Here is a 21,145-nt window from a genome sequence, read left to right on the forward strand (position 1 = left end):
AATTGCTTTAGGTATAAGTTTACATTGTTTATTTGGGATTTTTCTTGTTTCTTGAGGTTGGATTGTATTGCTAAAAACTTCCCTCTTAAAACTGCTTTTGCTGCATCCCATAAGTTTTGGGTCATCATGTTTTCATTGTCATTTGTTTCTAGGTATTTTTTTTTTTCCCCTTTGCTTTCTTCAGTGATCTCTTGGTTAGTGTACATTTTAGCCTCCCCGTGTTTTTATTTTTTTACAGATTTTTTTCCTATAATTGATATCTAGTCTCATAGCGTTGTGGTTGGAAAAGATACTTGATGCGATTTCAGTTTTCTTAAATTAATCAACGCTTGATTTGTTATCCAAGATATGATCTATCCTGGAGAATTTTCCATGAGCACTTGAGAAGAAAGTGTATTCTGTTGTTTTTGGATGGAATGTCCTATAAACATCTATTAATTCCATCTTGTTTAATGTATCATTGAAAGCTTGTGTTTCCTTATTTATTTTCATTTTGGATGATCTGTCCATTGGTGAAAGTAGGGTGTTAAAGTCCCCTACTGTGATTGTGTTACTGTTGATTTCCCCTTTTATGGCTGTTAGCATTTGCCTTATGTATTTTGTTTCTCCTTTGTTTGGTGCATAAATATTTACAACTGTTATATCTTCTTGGATAGATCCCTCGATATTATGTAGTGTCCTTCTTTGTCTGTTGTAATAGTCTGTATTTTAAAGTCTATTTTATCTGATATGAGAATTTCTACTCCAGCTCTCTTTTGATTTCCATTTACATGGAATATCTGTTTCCATCCCCTCACTTTCAGTTTGTATGTGTCCCTAGGTTTGAAGTGGATCTCTTGTAGACAGCATATATATGGGTCTTGTGGTTGTATCCATTCAACCAGTCTGTGTCTTTTGTTTGGAGCATTTAATCCATTTGCATTTAAGGTAGTTATCTATATGTATGTTCCTATTACCGTTTTCTTAATTGTTTTGGTTTTGTTATTGTAGGTCTTTTCCTTCTCTTGTGTTTCCTGCCTAGAGAAGTTTCTTCAGCAGTTGATGTAAAGCTTGTTTGGCAGTGCTGAATTCTCTTAGGTTTTTCTTGTCTATAAAGGTTTTAATTTCTCCCTCGAATCTGAATGAGATACTTGCTGGGTAGAGTAACCTTTGGTTGTAGTTTTTTCCCTTTCATCACTTTAAATGTGTCCTGCCACTCCCTTCTGGCTTGCAGAGTCTCTGCTGACAATCAGCTGTTAACCTTATGGGGATTCCCTTTTATGTTATTTGTTGTTTTTCCCGTGCTTCTTTTAATATTTTTTCTCTGTATTTAATTTTTGATAGTTTGATTACTATGTGTCTTGGCGTGTTTCTCCTTGCATTTATCCTGTATGGGACTCTCTGTGCTACCTGGACTTGATTGACTATTTTCTTTCCCATATTAAGGGAGTTTTCAACTATAATCCCTAGAAATATTTTCTCAGTCCCTTTCTTTTTCTCTTATTCTGGGACCCCTATAATTCGAATGTTGGTGCATTTAATGTTGTCCCAGAGGTCTCTGAGACTGTCCTAAATTCTTCTCATTCTTTTTTGTTTATTCTGCTCTGTGGTAGTTATTTCCACTATTTTATCTTCCAGGTCACTTATCCGTTCTTCTGCCTCATTTATTCTGCTATTGTTTCCTTCTAGAGAATTTTTAATTTCATTTATTGTGTTGTTCATCATTTTTTTGTTTGCTCTTTAGTTCTTCTAGGTCCTTGTTAAACTTTTCTTGTATTTTCTCCATTCTATTTCCAAGATTTTGAATCATCTTTACTGTCATTACACTGAATTTTTTTTCAGGTAGACTGCCTATTTCCTCTTCATTTGTTTGGTGTCATTGGTTTTTGCCCTGCTCCTTCACCTGTTGTGTGTTTCTCTGTCTTTTCATTTTGCTTAACTTACTGTGTTTGTGGTCTCCTTTTCACAGGCTGCAGGTTCTTAGTTCCCGTTTGTTTTGGTGTCTGCCCCCAGTGGCTAAGGTTTGTTCAGTGTGTTGTGTAGGCTTCCTGGTAGAGGGGACTGGTGCCTATGTTCTGGTGATGAGGCTGGATCTTTTCTTTTTGCTGGGCGGGACCACGTCCAGTGGTTATTTTGGGGTGTCTGTGACCTAATTATGATTTTAGGCAGCCTCTCTGCTAATGGGTGTGATTGTGTTTCCTGTCTTGCCTGTTTTTTGGCCTAGGGTGTCTAGCACTGTAGCTTGCTGGTCATTGAGCGGAGCTGGGTCTTAGCATTGATATGGAGGTCTCTGGGAGAGCTTTCACTATTTGGTATGATGTGGAGCCGGGAGGTCTCTGGTGTACCAATGTCCTGAACTCAGCTCTCCCACCTCAGAGGCACAGGCCTGACACCTGGCCAGAGCACCTAGACCCTGTCAGCCATACGGTTTGCAAAGGAGAAATCATCTCAGGAGTGTTGCTTTGCCAAAGATCACTCAGCAAGGGATGGTGAGTATCCCTGGCCGGGCAAGCTTGCATTATTGTTTGTCCAGTTACGAAGATAGGCTGCCTGAAATGGCCTCAGCAAAGCTGCTGAGTACATCATTAGTAGAAAGGGTTGATGGGCAGTGGCAGTCAGTCAGACAGGCACAGCAAAGAAGACCAGAAGGATTCTTTATTTACCATAGACAAACATATATTGTATATTTATTACATAAATGGTATATATAATATAAAATATTTATATCTTTTAGTGTAATAAACATATTCATAATATATAACTAGTACATATTTTTATTTTAAATTATTGTATTTATGCAATACTTATACATTTATTATATTTACTCAGATTAACTAATAAGAACATTGTTATTATTATTGCTATTGTTATTAAAGTACCTATCACTGACATATTTTTAATATCTATATTCATTTATATTATCCTCAATGCCAACATGAGGTTTCTGGAGCAGAGATCAGACTTATTATTATTTACAGCAGTAACATCATTGGTTCCTTACATCCCATTTTCTTCCCCTTCTGAGGCAGTAAGAGCCAGATAGACAGGCTTGCATGCTATAACAAAGTACAAGAACCCTGAAAATATGAATTTATAAGTTTATATGTACGTTGTTTCCCTCCCCTCCTAAGAGAGGGAAAGAAGCTTCCTTTCCCTAAGGTAAATAAATTCTCCTTAGAAAGGGAAGGGGATGGTGGGATTCTTCCCCATTGGAGTGTAATATTACATATGTAATGTTATGAATGTAATGTAATGGTATGTTTCCAGGGTTCTGGGTTTTATCCCCTTTAAAGAGTAAACACAGATTTACCTCCAGAAAGGTAAATCTCTTCAGGTTTCTCTCACTATTCAGTCATCATTTAACTTCCAAGCCTTGTTATTTAATACAGGTTCCAGTAAAATTTGCTCATAAAATCTTAGCCATGTAGATATACATGAGGATTTCCTTTCTGACAGTACAGTACATAGTAGGCACTCAGTAAATGATAGCTACCAAAATCACTGTTATTGAATTCACTGTTCTCTAGATAGACTTTGTTTTAGTCTCTTAGTATTCCTCCTACATACCCAAAGCTTTAAAGTTTTATTTTAATTTGCAGTTTCAGGAGAATTAAAGATGAGGATATCATGTATAAACATGTTCATTTTATAAATCCTTGAAATTTCTGATATTATTTAGTAATTAACACTTGTTGAATTAAGAAAGTGTTATTTTTGAGACTATACATGCCCTATTCCTCCCTTTCCTGTGGATACTAAGAAAGACTTTGTTAATTTCACTAATAAAAAAGCCATTTCTATATAATACACACTTAGCCTTGGAAAGTGTAGGGACAAGAAATGGAAATGAAAGAATTTATCTGTGACCATGTTCACTCAACAAGTACCATAAAACAACTGGACAAGCAGTGATTTATGTGTGGAATTTTATCATGGATTTTTAAACCTTAAAACGATCTCTATCGTATCCAATTTAGTTTTACACTAAACTGGGCACTCATTTTTGTCTTGCAATTTCTGTAGTATCCTCTCTAATATCTAGCACTGACTGCTAATCTGCCTTGATTTTTGCATTTGAGATGTGGGATTATGGAATGTGAGTAGCAGCAGATTGGAGATGAAGATCTGAATTCCAATCCAGGTTGTACCACCTAGTAGCAGAATCTATCTAGTTAGATAATTTCTGAATCTCAATACTTATTCATAAAATGAGGGTAGTGACAACACCACTTTTCTGATCTTAAACAACTGTGGCTATCAAAAAATAATGTATATCAAACAACACAGAAAACTTTAAAACATGGAATATATTTGTAAGAAATCATGGGAGTAAGAAGACAACAGCCAAAATTTTAATGATTGTAAATAGCTGTGTAGGAGATGATACAAAAATTACCAACATGATCAATACCTCAGATCCTATTAAAATGATAAATAGGTGATATTATGGATAATTTTATAACAATATATTTCAAAATTTAGATGAAATAGACAAATTATTTGAGAACAAGGACTTACCAAAACTTACACTAGAAGAAGAGAAAGAAAACTCTGTGTGGGATGATAGTAATGTCCCTTATCTAGGAAAGTTGCTTTCCTTTAAGATATAATTTATACACAATAAAATGCACACATTTATGTGTTAAGTGAGATAGGTTTTGACAATTTTATACCTATGTAAACATCTTCCAAACTAGACAACTCCTTGAATTTGTAGCTAATCCACAACTACTACTTAATTAGAACAGTTTCAATGTGTGCCTCACCTCAGGATTATTTTACAAATGTATAATCCTTCAATTTTATGGTTATTCTTGAAAAAAGGAGAAGCAAGAATAAAGTCTGAATTAGAATTGAATCTTGAGGTCTGTTACTAGCAATAACCTTTCCAGGCTTTAGTATAGAAAGCCCATTGAAGACATGAAGGTAGTAATTGTAGTGTGGTGAAGTGGTGGTCCCCAAAACAATATGTCACCTGGAACCTGTGAATAGGACCCTATATGGGGAAAGAGTCTGTGCAGATGTAATTAAATTATGGATTTGAGATAAAATCATCCTGAATTATCAGGGTGGGCTTTCAATCCAATGACAAGTATCTCTGTCACAGAAGACACACAGAAGACAAGGCTATTTAAAGACAGAGGCAGAGATATGAGTTATGCAGCCATAGTCAAAAAGCTAGAAGAGGCTAGGAAGGAATCACCCCTAAAGTCTCGGGGAATGAATTCAGGGGTGCAGGGCCACTGGTGATAAATACGCACAACGAAGAGCCTGTAGGCAGTCAGTTGCTGGTTTCAGAAAAATGCTGCTGATTTCTCATCTTTCTGTTTTATAAGCTGATACTTTATTATATTTATTTACTTATTTTTTTGGAAGTATGTACTACAGGGCATCACAGCTACAGAGAACTCTGTTTAGGAGTGAATAGAAAAATACAACAATAAATAGTTATATTTATTTTTTCCTTCCTAATGTGAAACTATGCTGCATTGGCCCCTTGCATAGTGTTAGCAAGTGTCAGCAAGTTGATTGCTCCTCCCTCTTCTTTTGCTGGAAACAAACACACAAAACACAAAAGAATTCTCATGGAAGTTTAAGGGATAGAATGTAAAATGAGATGAGTTATCTCTTACAACTCATCTGTAGAGTTTATAACAACTCTTTATAGAGTTAATGTTATGAGATCCTAGAAGTTGCGGGGCTGATAAGTGGGACTTTGGATCAGTCATTTTTTGTCACCTTGTTAATACAACCTTCGCAGGGTTCCTCCCCCTGAGCCTGCTCTTTATGCTGGATTGTCATGTGTTATTCTTCTATCCATAATGGCAGCACAGATATGGAAGCATTAGCAAACACTACTCATTGGTTTTACCCTATTGAATGATTAATGTTTATTAAGAAAGCTTAATAAGCCATATCTATGCACTTAATCTTAATTATTTACCATCAAAATATTATTTACCATTAAAATATAAGTAAACTAAAGGCATTTATTATAACAATGCCTTAATTTGTCAAATACTCTGATAAGAGCATCTTTTATTGTTTGGTTCTTTGTTGTTGTACCTTAGCTTTCCCTGCCTCCTGATCTGTCCAGAAAGTGTGATGTGAAAAACAAAACAAAATAAAACATAAGCATAGACTATTTAACTAGTGATGCACAGTTTGTATTTATTAATAGGTAAGACAGGCACACATTCAATGATTAAGGGAGGAAAGAAGGCAAAATAAATAAAACTGATTAGCTTGAAGAAAGTCTAAAATATGAAGACTGGGTCCTATAAAAGTATTGTGTTGGCATGTAAGAACTTCAAGACCAAAAATAAATCATGAATTCAATGGAATAATTCACAAAAGCTAATATTACAATTATTATCCCCATCTCAAAAGTACTTTACAAGAAAAGACAAAATGTTTAAGAAACACACACACAGAGCTAATTTTTAGTGTTGGTTTTCTAATAAATATTTTTTGACTTTGTAAAAATTATATTTAATCTGAATTTTCCATGTTTTGCTTTGTATATTTGCATTGAATTAAGATTTCTAATATCCAAGTCACAAATTAGGATGCTAAATAAATACGAATAGAACTGTGAAGGTGCCTTGAATATTCTCAATAAAGCCAATGCTATGGACCATCCTAGAACTGGAAAAAAATAATTGAAATGAAAAACATGAGTGAATTAGAAAATAATGTCCTGATGTTGTTCTATATTTGACCCTTGGATTGTTACACTTCTATCTGGGCTCCACATCATCTCAGATCTGTTTTACTTTGCATAGTGATGAGAATGTTATGTTTCAAAAATTGTGGATCTAATTACCTTTTTCCTCAGCCCAGCATGTCATGAATGTCAGTGCCATTCAAATCTTGCAAGTGTTTTAATTTCATATATTAAATTTAAGTATTGATGTGTATATTCTCTGATTGCAGAAAGGAGAACATTTCAATGAAGGAAGTGCACATGGAACGTTTTAGATTCAATTTTATTTAGTCTAAGCAGGGAGTCTTTGATTATATCCTTTAAACTGTGCATAATGTTTATGCCACATAGAGAGTAGACTAGGACTTGGAGGGAATTGGAACAAGAGGTGAGGGAAATCTTTTCCTACTTAAATGCAAAAGCACAGAATCTCAGGCTATGAGAAACTTTGGCAGTGAGGAGGAGGTGTGTGGCATAGGAATGAAAGTGTAGGCTGTGGAGTCAGAGAGACTTGGGTTTAAATCTGGCTCTACCACTTACTTATGGTATGATCTTGAGCTACTATCTGAAATTCATTGGTTGTCAGTTCCCCCATTTTTAAAGACAAGGTAATAATAGTTTCTACCTTAATAGTAAGTTTGTGGATTAAATTAGGTGATATGTGTAGAGTGCTTAGCCTAGTATTGGTATATGAAAAAGGCAATTATTATCCTATTCATTCCAGGTCATGCTCATTGGGTGCCAACTGTAAAAAAGAAAATGCATGCAGACTGTTTTTGTCTAGTTCAGCACCCACTAAGCCCACATGGACTAAATATTTTCAAATGGTTATTTCTGGAAAAAAATGCAAAGGGTATATTTTAGTGTGGTAGTGAGTTAAAGTTTAGTCAACTCAATCCAGTTTAGAGCTGAACTACACATAACCTTTGTTTTTGTTTTTGTGTTTTTTCCTTTCTTCACCTCTGTCTACATACTAACATTGTCTTCCACCATATTTTTAGCCTGCCTTCATTTCATCCTTTTTCACCAATGGCTCACCTACTTACAACTCTGATTTCTGGGTAACTTTAGTGAGCTTTGAATTCCTTTCCTTTAAGACTGTGATCTATTTATTTCCCCCAAATTTTCTGGTAATTTTTAAATCTCTTTTATCTTCTGGATGCTTTCTCTTATATTAAAAATATATCCACATTAATCCAGTCTAAAAAACAACAAATAAACTCTTTCTCGATTCTTTTACTCTCTATAGTTAATGATCAATTTTTCTAACTTCTCAGCCTAATCTTAATTTCTAGAGAGAATAATGTAGTTCATAGTTGATATTTCGTTTCTTCTCTTCACATTTATTCTCTCAACTGATTGCATTGTCTCCTGCATTCATGAATCCACAGAGACCCCTCCAACAAAGAACACCAAGAATCTCTGAAATGCTACTTCTGATGAATAATTTTTACCTTATCATATTTCTTCACTTCCTTTGAAGCATTATTTATTTCCAAACAGTCTTTACCTTTTTGACTCTCATGAAATCACACTCACCTGGTTATCTTTACATTTCTCTGATGATTCCATCTATAATGTCATTGTGGGTTTTATTTTTATTCTCCCACTCAAATATCAGTGCCATTCAGAGAACTTGTTGTTATTCAGAGTGTCATCTGTGCTATACGCAGTATACTTCTAAGTCTGCATGTAGTCCCCTTTTACATTTTAACTACCATGTACATGCTTTTCAAATTATTGTTATATCTTTAGTCTAGAATTTAGTCTTTAACCAAATTGGTGTTGAATGACATCCCTCATTTTCTGGGATAACATCACATGGATGTCCCACAAACACATCACCTCCAATTTTATCGCTCATTTTATCAAATCTAGAAATACTTGCAATCTTGACCCCTTTTAAAGGTTTCTAACTCCAGTTAATTACTAAGTAGTACCAATTTTATCTCAAACATTTACCAAACACATCTCCTCCTCTTTGTTTCTACTACCACTGTCCTGGCTTAACTTCTCACTCTTTCTCACTGTATTACTGCAATAGTCTTCTGTCTATACTTCCTGTTTCCATCGTTTCTCTTTTAAATTTATTCCCCACATATGCATCAGTGTGTGCTATCCTGAATACACACTTGAAAATATCACTTGCTCTGTTCAAAACCCTCCAAGGACTTCCTATTACCTACAGAAATGATTTTCAAACTTTATTGTAACAACTGTAGGTTTTAAAAGAAAAATTTCACATAGAGTTTAATATACAAATACAAATTTTTAGTAATTTAAATTTCAAAACTCTGACTCTTGGTTATATAGAAAAGCAATTCCTAGCAAGTGTGATAAAAATCAAACACCATCCAGTACTAGTGTAGTCCTTTCCTCCTTACTGAGCATTTTGTATGCTTTGTTATTTTGCTTGATCCTGACATGAGCTCTCTGGTGTTAGAAGGGCAAGTATATTTACATTTCAGCTTTATGGAGGATGATACTAAGCTTGAGAGATTAATGACTTACTCAAGGTTGTCTGGCAGTCTTAGACTAATTTAATAAGAAAAGAGTTTCAAGTCTTAAAAAGCTCATGGTATAGTGATAAAAACAGAAATATAACAAAAATGTAATAAATGGTGAGTAAAAAACAAACGCAAGGTGATATGGAAAGACTGACAAGAGAGCTGTGAATTCTGATGGGTTGGTGAGGATCGAGGAAAACAGTTATAGAAAGAAGCCTGATAAACAGGTAAAGAAGAAAACATTCCAAACAGAAGAAGAAATGGCACAAAGGGACAGAGATAGCAAAGGTAAGGATGAATTCAAGGTTTGGTGAATAGACTGCTGTGACTTAAGCAGTAGCTATACGAAAATAGTGCAAATAAGTTTATGGGAAAGAAAGACTTGTTTAAAGGTGAAAGAAGATAGGTTGGGACTTGTTTGTGAAATATACTAATGAGTTTGGACTTTCCTCTACAGACAATAAGGACCATAGTTTGGATGAAAGTAATGAGTAACTGGACTATGGCAACAAATAAGAACTTGTAGAGAATTGTCTAAACATATAGATTAGAAAGAAATTGGCTAGTGTAGTTCTGTGGTACTAAGGGTGCAAGAAATGGGAGTCAAGAATGACATAAAATGTAGGTATTATGCTATTATCCAAGGTAAGAAATTAAGGTGACAGTGGGGGAACACATGCTCATGATTTGCAACATGAGTTGATGTGTCTGAAAGCTCTTGTAGGCAAAAAATGATGAACTAAAAACAGGAACTAAGCTAGAGATAAAGATTTGGGAATTATCAATCTGAATTTGGTCATTGAAACCAGAAAAGTAGACCAAACCACCTAGGGAGACTGTGATAAGGAGAAGATTGGGTAGACCACCTAGAAACAATAAAGGTTCAAAAAGGAAAAGAGAATCCAGTTATAGGTAGAAAATAATATATAAATGGAGAACCAGCAGAGTCAAATCATGGACTTTAGGAAAAAGAGTTGAAAGAAGAAAGGTATGCTAAATATTGTTAAATGTTACAGAAAGGACAAGTAAGTTTAGAGACTGGGGAGACACTGAATTTTAAACTAGATCCTGGATAGACTTTTCTTATCAATATCACTTCTTCTGTGATATTCTTACTATGATCTCCATGTGACATACATACAATATTAAGTTCTGCATATCTTAACTTACTCTTTCATTTCAGTCTATCAATGAATTGTTCTAAACGAAAATGCTCTCTAAATGGTTAGTGGTGTTTTACTTGCCTCTGTTCATCAACAGGTGGGAGCCATTATCAAACAGCTATCAATGATAGTTATTTTGATAGCAGTGAAAACCTTTTACAAAGCATATATTCTTTTTTTTAATCTTTTCATTATTTTTTACGTCAGGATATATAAATAACTTCATAAATGATGATTATTATATTGAAAAGGAATGGTAGTGTCTTAATATTTTCAAACACATTGATGTTAGATTATCGTCCAAATCGCATTAGATTTAGTTCCATGAGATTAAGGACAACATCCTGCATTTAGTGTAGGACCTGGCATACAGTAATTGTCAAATGCATATTGTTTAAATGCTTATAAAAATGAGGAACTAGAAACAAACAATGGGATGAAAGAGATAGGTGAAGGAACCAGAAAGAGAAGGAGATTATATTAGAGAATAAGGCACATATGGATAATTTAATTTAATATGTTCTGTTTTTGAATAATTGAAAGTTCAATAAAAACCTCATAAATTATAACTCCCAATTTCTATTCTTATGGGATCATTCATTTTGAGGCTCGCTGATAGTTTACTTTTGCACTATTTATGAAGTTTTGTTTTGCTAAGTATGCTAATCAGATAAAATTATTTCAACTTTATTTACAATTACTCATGGGGCAAACTTTTTAAGAACTTCAAGCTTAATTATTAAATGAAAATGAATACGGCAAATTGTCCATGTCATACTTTCACTAAAGTCAATTCAGAGATACCTCTATGCAAATTGTACACTGTTTCTCCCAGGATCACATAGAGTCTTTGGATTTCCTTTAGTTCAGCATCATACCATAATCACTACCCCATCATCACCACCCTCACCATCATTATTATGATATTTATTGTTTTTAGCAACATCATCAATGTTATTAAACATAGTGTCTCCTATGTAGCAGGATTGGACTGTTCACAACATCTCTGTGAAATATATGTTATTCTCCAAGTTTCTTAGATGCTGTAACTAATCCTCTGGAGATTAAGATGCTTAATATGGCACAACTGTTAAGTGGCAAAACCAAAATTTTAACCTATTTCTATGTTGACTGCCCAAAATACCTCCACAAAACTCTGTTGATAAACAAAATTAAGTGTATTAGACGTATTTCAGTAAAGAAGAATACCACCTTAACTGAGTGTATTCGTTTCCTAGGGCTGCCATAACAAAGCACAACAGATTGAGTGACTTAAACAACAGACATGTATTGTCTTAACAGTTCAAGGTGTTATCAGTGTTGGTTTTTCCTGAGGTCTGTGACAGAGAATCAGTTCCAAGCCTCTTGACCAGTTTCTGGTGATTTTGAGGCAATCTTTTGAGTTCTTTGGCTTGTAGACACATCGCTCCAATCTGTGCCTTCATGTTTGAATGCTTTTCTCCCTGTGTACAAATTTGTCTCTAAATTTCCTCTTTTTATAAGGACACCAGTCACATTGTACTAGGGACCAACTCTATTCCAGTATGACCTCATTCTAACTTAGTTATTTATGCAGTGATCTATTTCCAAATAAGATCACATTCTGAGGTACTAAAGGCTAGGATTTCACATATGAATTATTCAACCCATAGCACTGAGTCTTAGTAGTCTCTCAAAATGGGGAGAAATTAGGAAAGGGCATTTATGATATTTTAGGCCTTGGCTGTGTGGTTTTATGGCAGGTCTTAAAAACTGGAATACTGGTTGGAACTGGGCAGTTTCTAAAATTACTTTTAGATTGGTGGTTAAAATGAGGAGAGGAACATAAACAAGTTTTGACAAATAAGTGTTAGTCTTGATAGGTAAGCTATTTGGTTGATTCATGGTCTTATTATCGAAAAGTGCATATATGCTGGAGCAAACAACTAAATTACTTTATTTTTTTAATCGCAGTATTGTTCAAAATAGGGTGTTAAGAGTCTGTTTGATCACAGAATTATTTAGTATATGAAGACTTACAATTATGTTGGTTTCATTTCTCATGTGTATGACTTCTGAGTCTATCAACTACAGCATCCTAACTTTCTTTCCCACTATTGATATATCCCAATGTAGTCTGTTCTGCTGTTGGATTACTCTAACAAACAGTTCTAATAGAATTCAAATTAAATTTGTTATCCTGTGTGGTCATTGTTGGTGTAGACTTGATTTAATCTCTTTCCCATGATAGATTTTGAAAAATTTACCTATCTATATATATACCATCTTTTTTTCTATATATCTGTCACCTGCATAAGTACATATGTTCTGTCCCAATCTTATATTTTTTAAGACAAATAAGTTTAGTTACTTCAGGTTTTCAAATGAAAATTATATGTAGATAATAATTGTTTCATAGGATACTTATAGTGTTGATAACTATAAGAGCATTGTTTTAGGTATTGTCTTAGTCCATTTGAGCTGTTATAACAAAGTATCACAGACTGAGTGGCTTGTAAACAACAGGAATTTATTTCTCAAGTTCTGGTGGCTGGAAGTCCAAGATCAGGGTGCCATCATGGTTAGGTGAGAGCCCTCCTCCAGATTGCAGAATTCTTACTGTATCCTCACATAAGGGGCTAGGGAGCTCTGTGAGGTCTCTTTTATAAGGACACTAATTCCAATTATGAGAACAAAGCCCTCATGACCTACATCCCTAAGGCCCCACCTCCTAATACTGTTACTTTGGAGATTAGGATTTCAGCATATGAATTGGAGGGGGGCATAAATATTCAGACCATAACAGGTAGCTACCTTATCAGCATCCCCTGTCTTCTTGCATCCGGAAATTTATCTGCACCTGCAAGTACAGAATGATTAATTACAATATCTTGATTCATTTCAACCATCTTCACGCTAAGGGTCTGATACAACGTTACAACTTTATTGGCAGCACATAAAGCCATGAGGTCATTCTACTCAAAACATATCCTACTATTGTTTTGAAGTAAGTTTTGCAGTATTTAAAATATTATGCACCCTGTTGCCTAGACTTTTTTTTGATTAAAAACATTCTATTCTACCAGTCTTTAAGCATAAAATTTAATATATAAAATAGAGAAGGGGTTTTAGATATGGGTTTTGCAGTCAAGATATCTTACTCTACACTGTCTGCATTTGAAAAGTAAAAGGGTGAACAGCAAATAATCTCTTTTGAGTAAGAAAACATTCTTTGGTAAATACAAATAATGTCAAGTGTTATAGAAGTCTAATCATTTTAATTTATAAATATTTTGTGACTGGTTAATTATATCAGCAGAATGAAGTCCAACAATCAACAGAAACCTTACAGCAATTTAGAGTCCTTTTGAATCTTTAAAGAAAATCCAATAAGCCCTTGAAAAACAAAATCAATGAAGAGTTTAGAATGTTTATTTTCTGGTTTTCCACAGGGTCCAAGTTTTCTCTCTGAAGGCTTTTTCCCTAAACGTGCAACAAAAATTGAAGAAATGGATCCTTTTTTCAAACTTCACGAGACCATTACCAAGGTAGGAGAGGAATGCATTCATGAAAAGATTGAGAAAGTTTTGTTCTTTCTGTTAGTAGAAGGAGGAAAGGAAAGTAACCAATCAAGAAATATATATATATACATACATTCATTTGGAGAATATACTAGAGAGGATTTCACGTACCTCCTACTATTTTACTAAGGAGTAAAGATGATAAGCAACTCAATCAAGATCATACAGACCAATACCTGATGATTTGTATTAAAAAATCAATTATTTTTTAATTGAAGTACAGTTGTGCAATGTTTTGTACATTACAGGTATACAATAGTGATTCACAATTTTTAAAGGTTATACTCCATTTACGGTTATTATAAAATATAAGCTATATTCCTTGTATTGTACAATATATCCTGGTAGCTTATTTTATACATAATAGTTGTACCTCTTACTCCCATGCCCTTTTATTTCTCCTCCCTGTCCCCTCTCCCCACTGGTAACCACTAGTTTGTTCTCTATATCTGTGAGCCTGCTTCTTTTTTGTTATATTCACTAGTTTGTTGTGCTTTTTAGATTCCACATTGTTGTTTGTGGTACTTTATTGTTGCAGTAAAAAAAAAAAAAAAAGGTTCTTTTTCTTAAAGAAAAAGTTAGACTGAATTTACAATAATTGCTTTTATTCGATGATGCTCATACCTATTTTTATGGTATATACTTGGCTGTGAGTTTATAGAATGAAGAAAATTAAATCCTACAGTATGGAGCAAATAAGTTTAATGTTCTGAGATCATATGACATTTTGTGAATTTTTACATTTACCAACAATTGATTTAACCAGTCATAACCAGTCTTTGGGGGATAGAGTTTGTACAGAATATTGGCATTTCAGTACACTTAAAATAATCCATATTTATATATGCTTAGTTGAAAGATTGAATCATTCTTAAATCTTCTTAGTGAAATTTTACAAGGCTGTTTTTCTGCTTTAGAAAGAGGAATTGTGGTAAAATAACTGAACTCAATGAGTGGCAATGGAATGAGCTCAGAATACAAAAACTAAAATTTTAGGTCTACCCTCATGTTTAAGAGATGTGTACGTTTATTTTTTTTCTGAACTTTAAAAATAAGTAGAGTTTGGACCATATTTTATGTAAAATTCTCCTAAGCTCAAGATTTCTGAACTTTAACTACATTTATAGCTCTTTCCTTTCCAGTCTAATCTAGTTCCTTGATTTAGTTTTGAATATATACATTCTCTGATCATTATTCATTCCTATTTGGATATAGTAAAATAGATGTGGCCTCCAAATAATAACTCCTTAACATTTAAAATCTTAACTGTACTCCTGATGTGCAAAGAAAGAGGGAGAGAGAGAGAGAGAGAGAGAGCATGAGAGAGAGAGGGAGAGGGAGAGAGAGAGAAAGAAATACAAATCTGATACCTATATCTATATCTATCTATTTATCTATATATCTATTTGAGTATATATATGTGTATACATTTGGATGAGGATGTGTGTGTGTTTATATGTATGTGTATGTATACATATATTTGTTCAAATGTTATGGATACTTAGAGCCTAGGTTTATATACTTATTTTTAAGTAAAGCATTATAGGATTTTTAGGGCAATGAAAGAATAATACTTTCTCCAATTTTTCTGCCTTTCTCTGTGGATCAGGAAATTCATGGATTTTTATAGAAGGGGCAGTTTGAGAACATATTGATACCAGGTATATAATGAGAAGATAATGTCTAGCACATGAAATTCCTAGCCAGAGAAAATTCTAAGGTTTTGATTTTAAAGGTATAAACACTCACTGATTCTTGCTACATGAGGCCTCGGCCATCCTACAACTCCTGAGAGAATGTTGGGAAGCAAGGATGGATGGGTCAGAGGGAGTAGGGGAGCATAGAATATGGCCTGACACATAAATATGAGATCAGTACTTAGTGTGAAACAGAAAATAAGAGGCCATTTGAAAGAAGACACAAATTTATGCACAGATATTGGTACAATTTCTACATGTATTTTCAAATATATTTCTCGTGTAAGCAGATGTTTAACCCATTAAATGGATGGTGGAAAGATTCTATGTGTATGAAAAATTAAAATCTAAAGTGCAGAAGCAGGTGTTCTATGACATTTTTAAATGATGGCATGTATTTACCTAATGTTGATACTGTTTCCCCAGTCATCACATTACCTGTGGTAACCACTCATGTAGACTCAGGCCAAGGGAAGAAATTGTGCTTCAGAAATTCAGTCTTATTTCACCAATTAAAAAAAAAAAAGTGTTTAATAGATACTTTGTTTTAAAATCAGATTTTCTTTGATCAACAACAAAATGAAAGTATAAATATAGAGGGGTTGACCAGAGCACAAAACTAGGAAATATGGATTTTAGTTCTATCTTGACTCCCAACTTGTTATATTATTTAGTAGAACTTTATTTTCTACATCAAAAAATGGTACAGTCATAATGGATTTTCTCACTAGGATTCTCTGAGATTGAAAAGATGGTGTGTACATTTTCTCTGGAAGTGCAATATATATATAATTGAGTATAATTATTGACACATTAAAGAATACTAGTGCTAATGTCTTCAAAATAGGCCCCTACTTGAATTTTCTACATTTAGCTTTTACTTTAAAGAAAAGAGAGGAAAAAAATACCAACTTAGATATGAAAGCATATAACTAAATTAATTAATTAAATACTGAGAATATAGTGATAAGTTAACGTGTATAAATGGAGTATAAAATTTAATTTGTGAAGGGTTGAGGTCTTTAGAATATTTTGTTTCAGTAAGGATAATAGTGGTATTATCACAGTATATCACATGTTTATTATAATCCACATAGCAGTGTGATATTATAGAAATAGTGCTGGATTTTGAATAGAAAGATATAGATAGGTTTAAATTCTGTCACTGTCAATTATGAAAATGATATGAAATATGAAGAACACTTCGTAAAATGATAACGCACAGTTATTATTGCTATTATATCAATACTAAAACATTTTCAAGAAATCAGAAACAATGGAAATACTGAAGATACTATTCCTTATTTTCCCAATAAAAGTTTAAACTTGATACACAACACTATAACACAATCATATATTTAATGTTATCTAATTAAATACAAAAATATACATCTTATAGAAATTTTCATATAATACAATCTGTTGTTTTTTCCAAATAACTGCATTCTAGACCTTTGTTATATACCACAAATATAATTTATGTCAAATTAAATTACAATTTCTAAGCATTAAAAATTTAATAATTTTTCATTAGTGCTTTTCTGAATTAAAAATAAATTAAAAATAAATAAACCACACTCTTACATGGGATGTGAGCTGTGAGTTGAATCCTAGTAAGTAGTTTTCCAATGTTGTCCTATAGTTCCTTTTTTTAAAAAAAATGTTTTACAAAGTTTGAATTTATCTTGGCATTTGTCTTTTTGATATAAAGCATGAAACCAAGAAAATAATGAATAAGTCTCAATATTGATGCCAAAATGTGTAATTTATCATGGATTCAGGGACAGTCAGGTGGTACAGTATAAAGCGGCTGAAGGGTTGCACCTTACATCGATGTTGAAGATGTTTTCTTCAATTACCTTAAATTACCTTAAAAAATAGCATTTGTTTTTTAAAATTATCATAGAGACCAAACTAATACTTCCAAAGACTAAACATGAATGAAATGCCAATAGAAATCTTAGCTGCTTAATCCTTTAATAAATGAATAAAATCACCATGGATTCATGTTTTGAAATAGGCTTATTTCTCCTTCTACACCTAGGAATTTTCTCATTATATTTCTAAATCATCAGCATTGAGCTCATAAATTGTTATTAGATATCTAAGCATTCTAGTAGCCTACTATAAGCCAAGGATGAAGCAAAACACTTGAAATAAAAAACAATTAACATACAGGAGTGGGTCCAAGGTAAGCAATTCATTTCAATATAACATACTAAAAGAGATGATAGTAATATGGGCAACATATGGGAGGGAAGAGGATGAAGATTTTACCTCTATGAGACTTGAAGAATTCACCAGAGAGGTGATGCTTGAGGAATTTAAGAATTTTAACTTTATCTTAATATCAGTGGATTTCCCTTGAGAGTTCCTTAAAGAGTAGGTTGTTGGTAGTAGTGTGCAAGATATGATGTTGTGTAGTTTAGAAAAGAGAAGATAGATTTAAGAGATATTTCTAGCACTGGATATGCACAGGGTATATGATTTACTGGATATGGAACATGAAGCAGAATGAATGGTAAAGAATCATTTGAATAATTCTATCTTGGACAAAGTTGATATTATTGAATTAACTACATTAGGGGCTGGCCTGAAGAAAGTGATAACGAGTTTGACGATGGATATGTGGAATTTTGTTTACTATAGTGCATCTAGGCAGCTATGTCAAGGAAGTAGTTGGGTACATGAGGTTAGAGCTCAGGAAGAAGTAGGATCTAGAAATGCTTTATCTGATATAATAACCACTAGTCACATGTGGATTTAAATTAAATTAAAAATTAATTAAATGAAATTAGAATTTCATTTTCTCCATCTCATTAGCTACAATCCACATGCTTAGTAATCACATATGGGTAGTGACTACTGCACTGAAGAGCATACGTTATGGAACATTTTCATCATCACTAATGATAGAGATGATGTTACCCTGACAGTATTCATGATGAGGACAAAAAGAAAAATGGAGAGGACAAACAATCCAGGGTAGAGTGTTTCATTAAATCTACAGGATGATGCTATTCTAAGAAGAAGAAATGTTCAAAAGCATATCCACACACCACCTTGCACCCATTAGGATGGCTAATATCAAAAGATAAAACAAAACAAAACAGAAAATAACAAGTGTTGGTGAGGATTTGGAGAAATTGGAACCCTCATGAACTGTTGGTGGGAATATAAAATAGTAGTGCTGCTGTGGAAAACAACATGGCAGTTCCTCAAAAAATTAAAAATAGAGTTACCACATGATCCACCAATTCCACTTCTGGGTATATACCCCAAAGAATTGAAAGTGGCATCTTGAAGAGATATTTGTACACCCATATTGATAGTAGCATTATTCATAATAGCTAAAATGTGGAGACCACCCAAGTGTCCATAGATGGATGAATGGATAAGCAAAATGTGGTGTGTACATACAACAGAATATGATTCAACCTCTAAAAGATAGGAAACTCTGACATTTGCTACAACATGGATAAACCTTGAGGACACTCTGCTAAATGAAATAAGCCAGTCACCAAAAGAAAAATACTATATGATTCCACTTACATGAGATTCCTAGGATAAGTCATAATCACAGAGACAGAAAGCAGAATGGTGGCTGCCAGGAGTGAGGGGGAGAAGAGAGTGGGGAGTTGACTCTTTAATGGGTATAGAGTTTCAGCTTTAAAAGGTGAAAACAGATATGGAGATGGATAGTGGTGATGATTATACATTATGAATGTATTTAATATCACTGAACTGTACACTTAAAAGTAGTTAAGATGGTAAATTTTAAGTTATGTGTGTTTTACCACATTTTTTTTAAATTGGAAAAAAGTGTATTCACCCAATCAACTGCTTGTTTACTATAACTTTTGAACCAAGTATTTGGAAATTTAAAATTGTTTTTCTCTTCATTTATGCCTGCTCCTCAGTTCTCTTCTATTTTCCATAAATAGCTTCACCCAGCTTGGTACCCCTTTCTCTGATCTACTTGTCTATGATGTAATGTCCTGTATTTATGTTATGTGTTTTGGGATTTAATATATTTTATTATCATTTTCTTGCTAAAAGTTTGCCATAATAGACATTCAATAAATAAATAAATGCAGCTATGTTTAGAAGGAAAGAACTTTAAAATCAAATGTGAATATAGAGCATTTGGGGTGGCAGAGAAAAGGTACTATCTGTCATATTATTGAATTAATAGTACTTTTCCTCTGGAACCCCAAATGCTCAATATTATATTTTAAAACCTCTGAGTATGAATTGTACATCCAGTAAAACAAAAAATACCTTATACATGTGGTACCATGGAAACCAGCAAATGACCTAATTCTGCTTGTGAGCTTCCTCCAGAAATATCAGTTTATTAGTCCTTTCATTGTTTTTCCCACCTTATAAAAAAATGGTTCTTTTATTTTTAATTAGTATAGGATATGCAATATTAGTATTTTTATTAGTATATGGTTTTCTTAAATGGATATACATTTCTTTTTTTTCTTACATAATGTCAAAATAGAGACCTTTTACTAAAATTATTTGGACATTACAATATCACAAAGAGAAAGCAGTAGGAATAATATAATATTTATTTCCATTATATATATGGAGAAAGTATCAGACTCAGATTACATTGCAGAGTAAGGCAGCATTTTTGTATAGCCTAGAAATCAAGGCTAATAATTCTTACATAGTTTATATTCTATCAATATAGTTGTATTTGCCCTTACTTATAGCTACAAGTTTTAACTCAGTTTTGCAGTGGTGCGGACAAAGGCTAATGGTGGTGTCCTCAGTGATGAAAAACATTTAAATAATTGTAACTTTTAACCATTTCAGTTAATATTAATTGCATTTGGCTGTCAATCTTCATTTAGAAATGATTAACCAGCATCACTTTAATTAATGGAGTCATATTCTGCTAATATATTATTTTAAAAACATGACTTGTGAAATATGAATCTGCAGTTATCTCTAAATGTCACTATTAAAATATGTTTGTACCAGTTGTTATATTAAGATTCTTATAGCATGGTAACTGAAAACTTAAAAGAACCTACTCATAACTCCAGAATGGAGAGGCAGACTAAAATACAGAATGATTTTACTTCTTTTGAGATGTCATTCTCAGCTATAGTTTAAAAATGTAGCTCAGTTGCCTTATATGAAGTAAGAGGAAAGGGATGAGACCAAATATCTTTTACTCTTTTTCCTGAATTTCAAAGGCATGTTGTGTTCATGAGCTAATAGAATTTCTGGTGCAGTTCTTTAAATGCTTAGAAAACCTGGCTATGATTTGCTGAATGAGCAAATCTGATTGTCTTCCAAGTATCTCTAATGTTGATGTATTGTTTGGATAAAATATGAGAATATTGTATTCTACTTAGTAAAGCAAACAAAATGATATTCTTTAATCCTGTTTATGTGTACATTTGAAGTTATTCTGAAGCTGCGGATTTAAAGCTTTTGTTTTTATTTTTAAAAACACTTTGGAAATTTTTTCTGCTATATCAAATTATTGTACTAGATACAAAATGTCTCCATA

The 21,145-nt window shown here is 33.2% G+C and overlaps 1 protein-coding gene across 1 annotated transcript in view; it reads left to right on the top strand.

Annotated features, from left to right (window-relative positions):
* NAALADL2 (N-acetylated alpha-linked acidic dipeptidase like 2) overlaps positions 1 to 21,145 on the top strand; it is a 792,831-nt gene that overhangs the window by 573,390 nt on the left and 198,296 nt on the right. Inside the window, 1 exon segment of the mRNA XM_024755137.1 lies at positions 13,787 to 13,882. Within this exon segment, the coding sequence (XP_024610905.1) occupies positions 13,787 to 13,882 (96 nt within the window).

Source organism: Neophocaena asiaeorientalis, unplaced genomic scaffold (assembly GCF_003031525.2).
Source record: "Neophocaena asiaeorientalis asiaeorientalis breed wild unplaced genomic scaffold, Neophocaena_asiaeorientalis_V1.1 scaffold188, whole genome shotgun sequence".
NCBI classification, from domain to species: domain Eukaryota; kingdom Metazoa; phylum Chordata; class Mammalia; order Artiodactyla; family Phocoenidae; genus Neophocaena; species Neophocaena asiaeorientalis.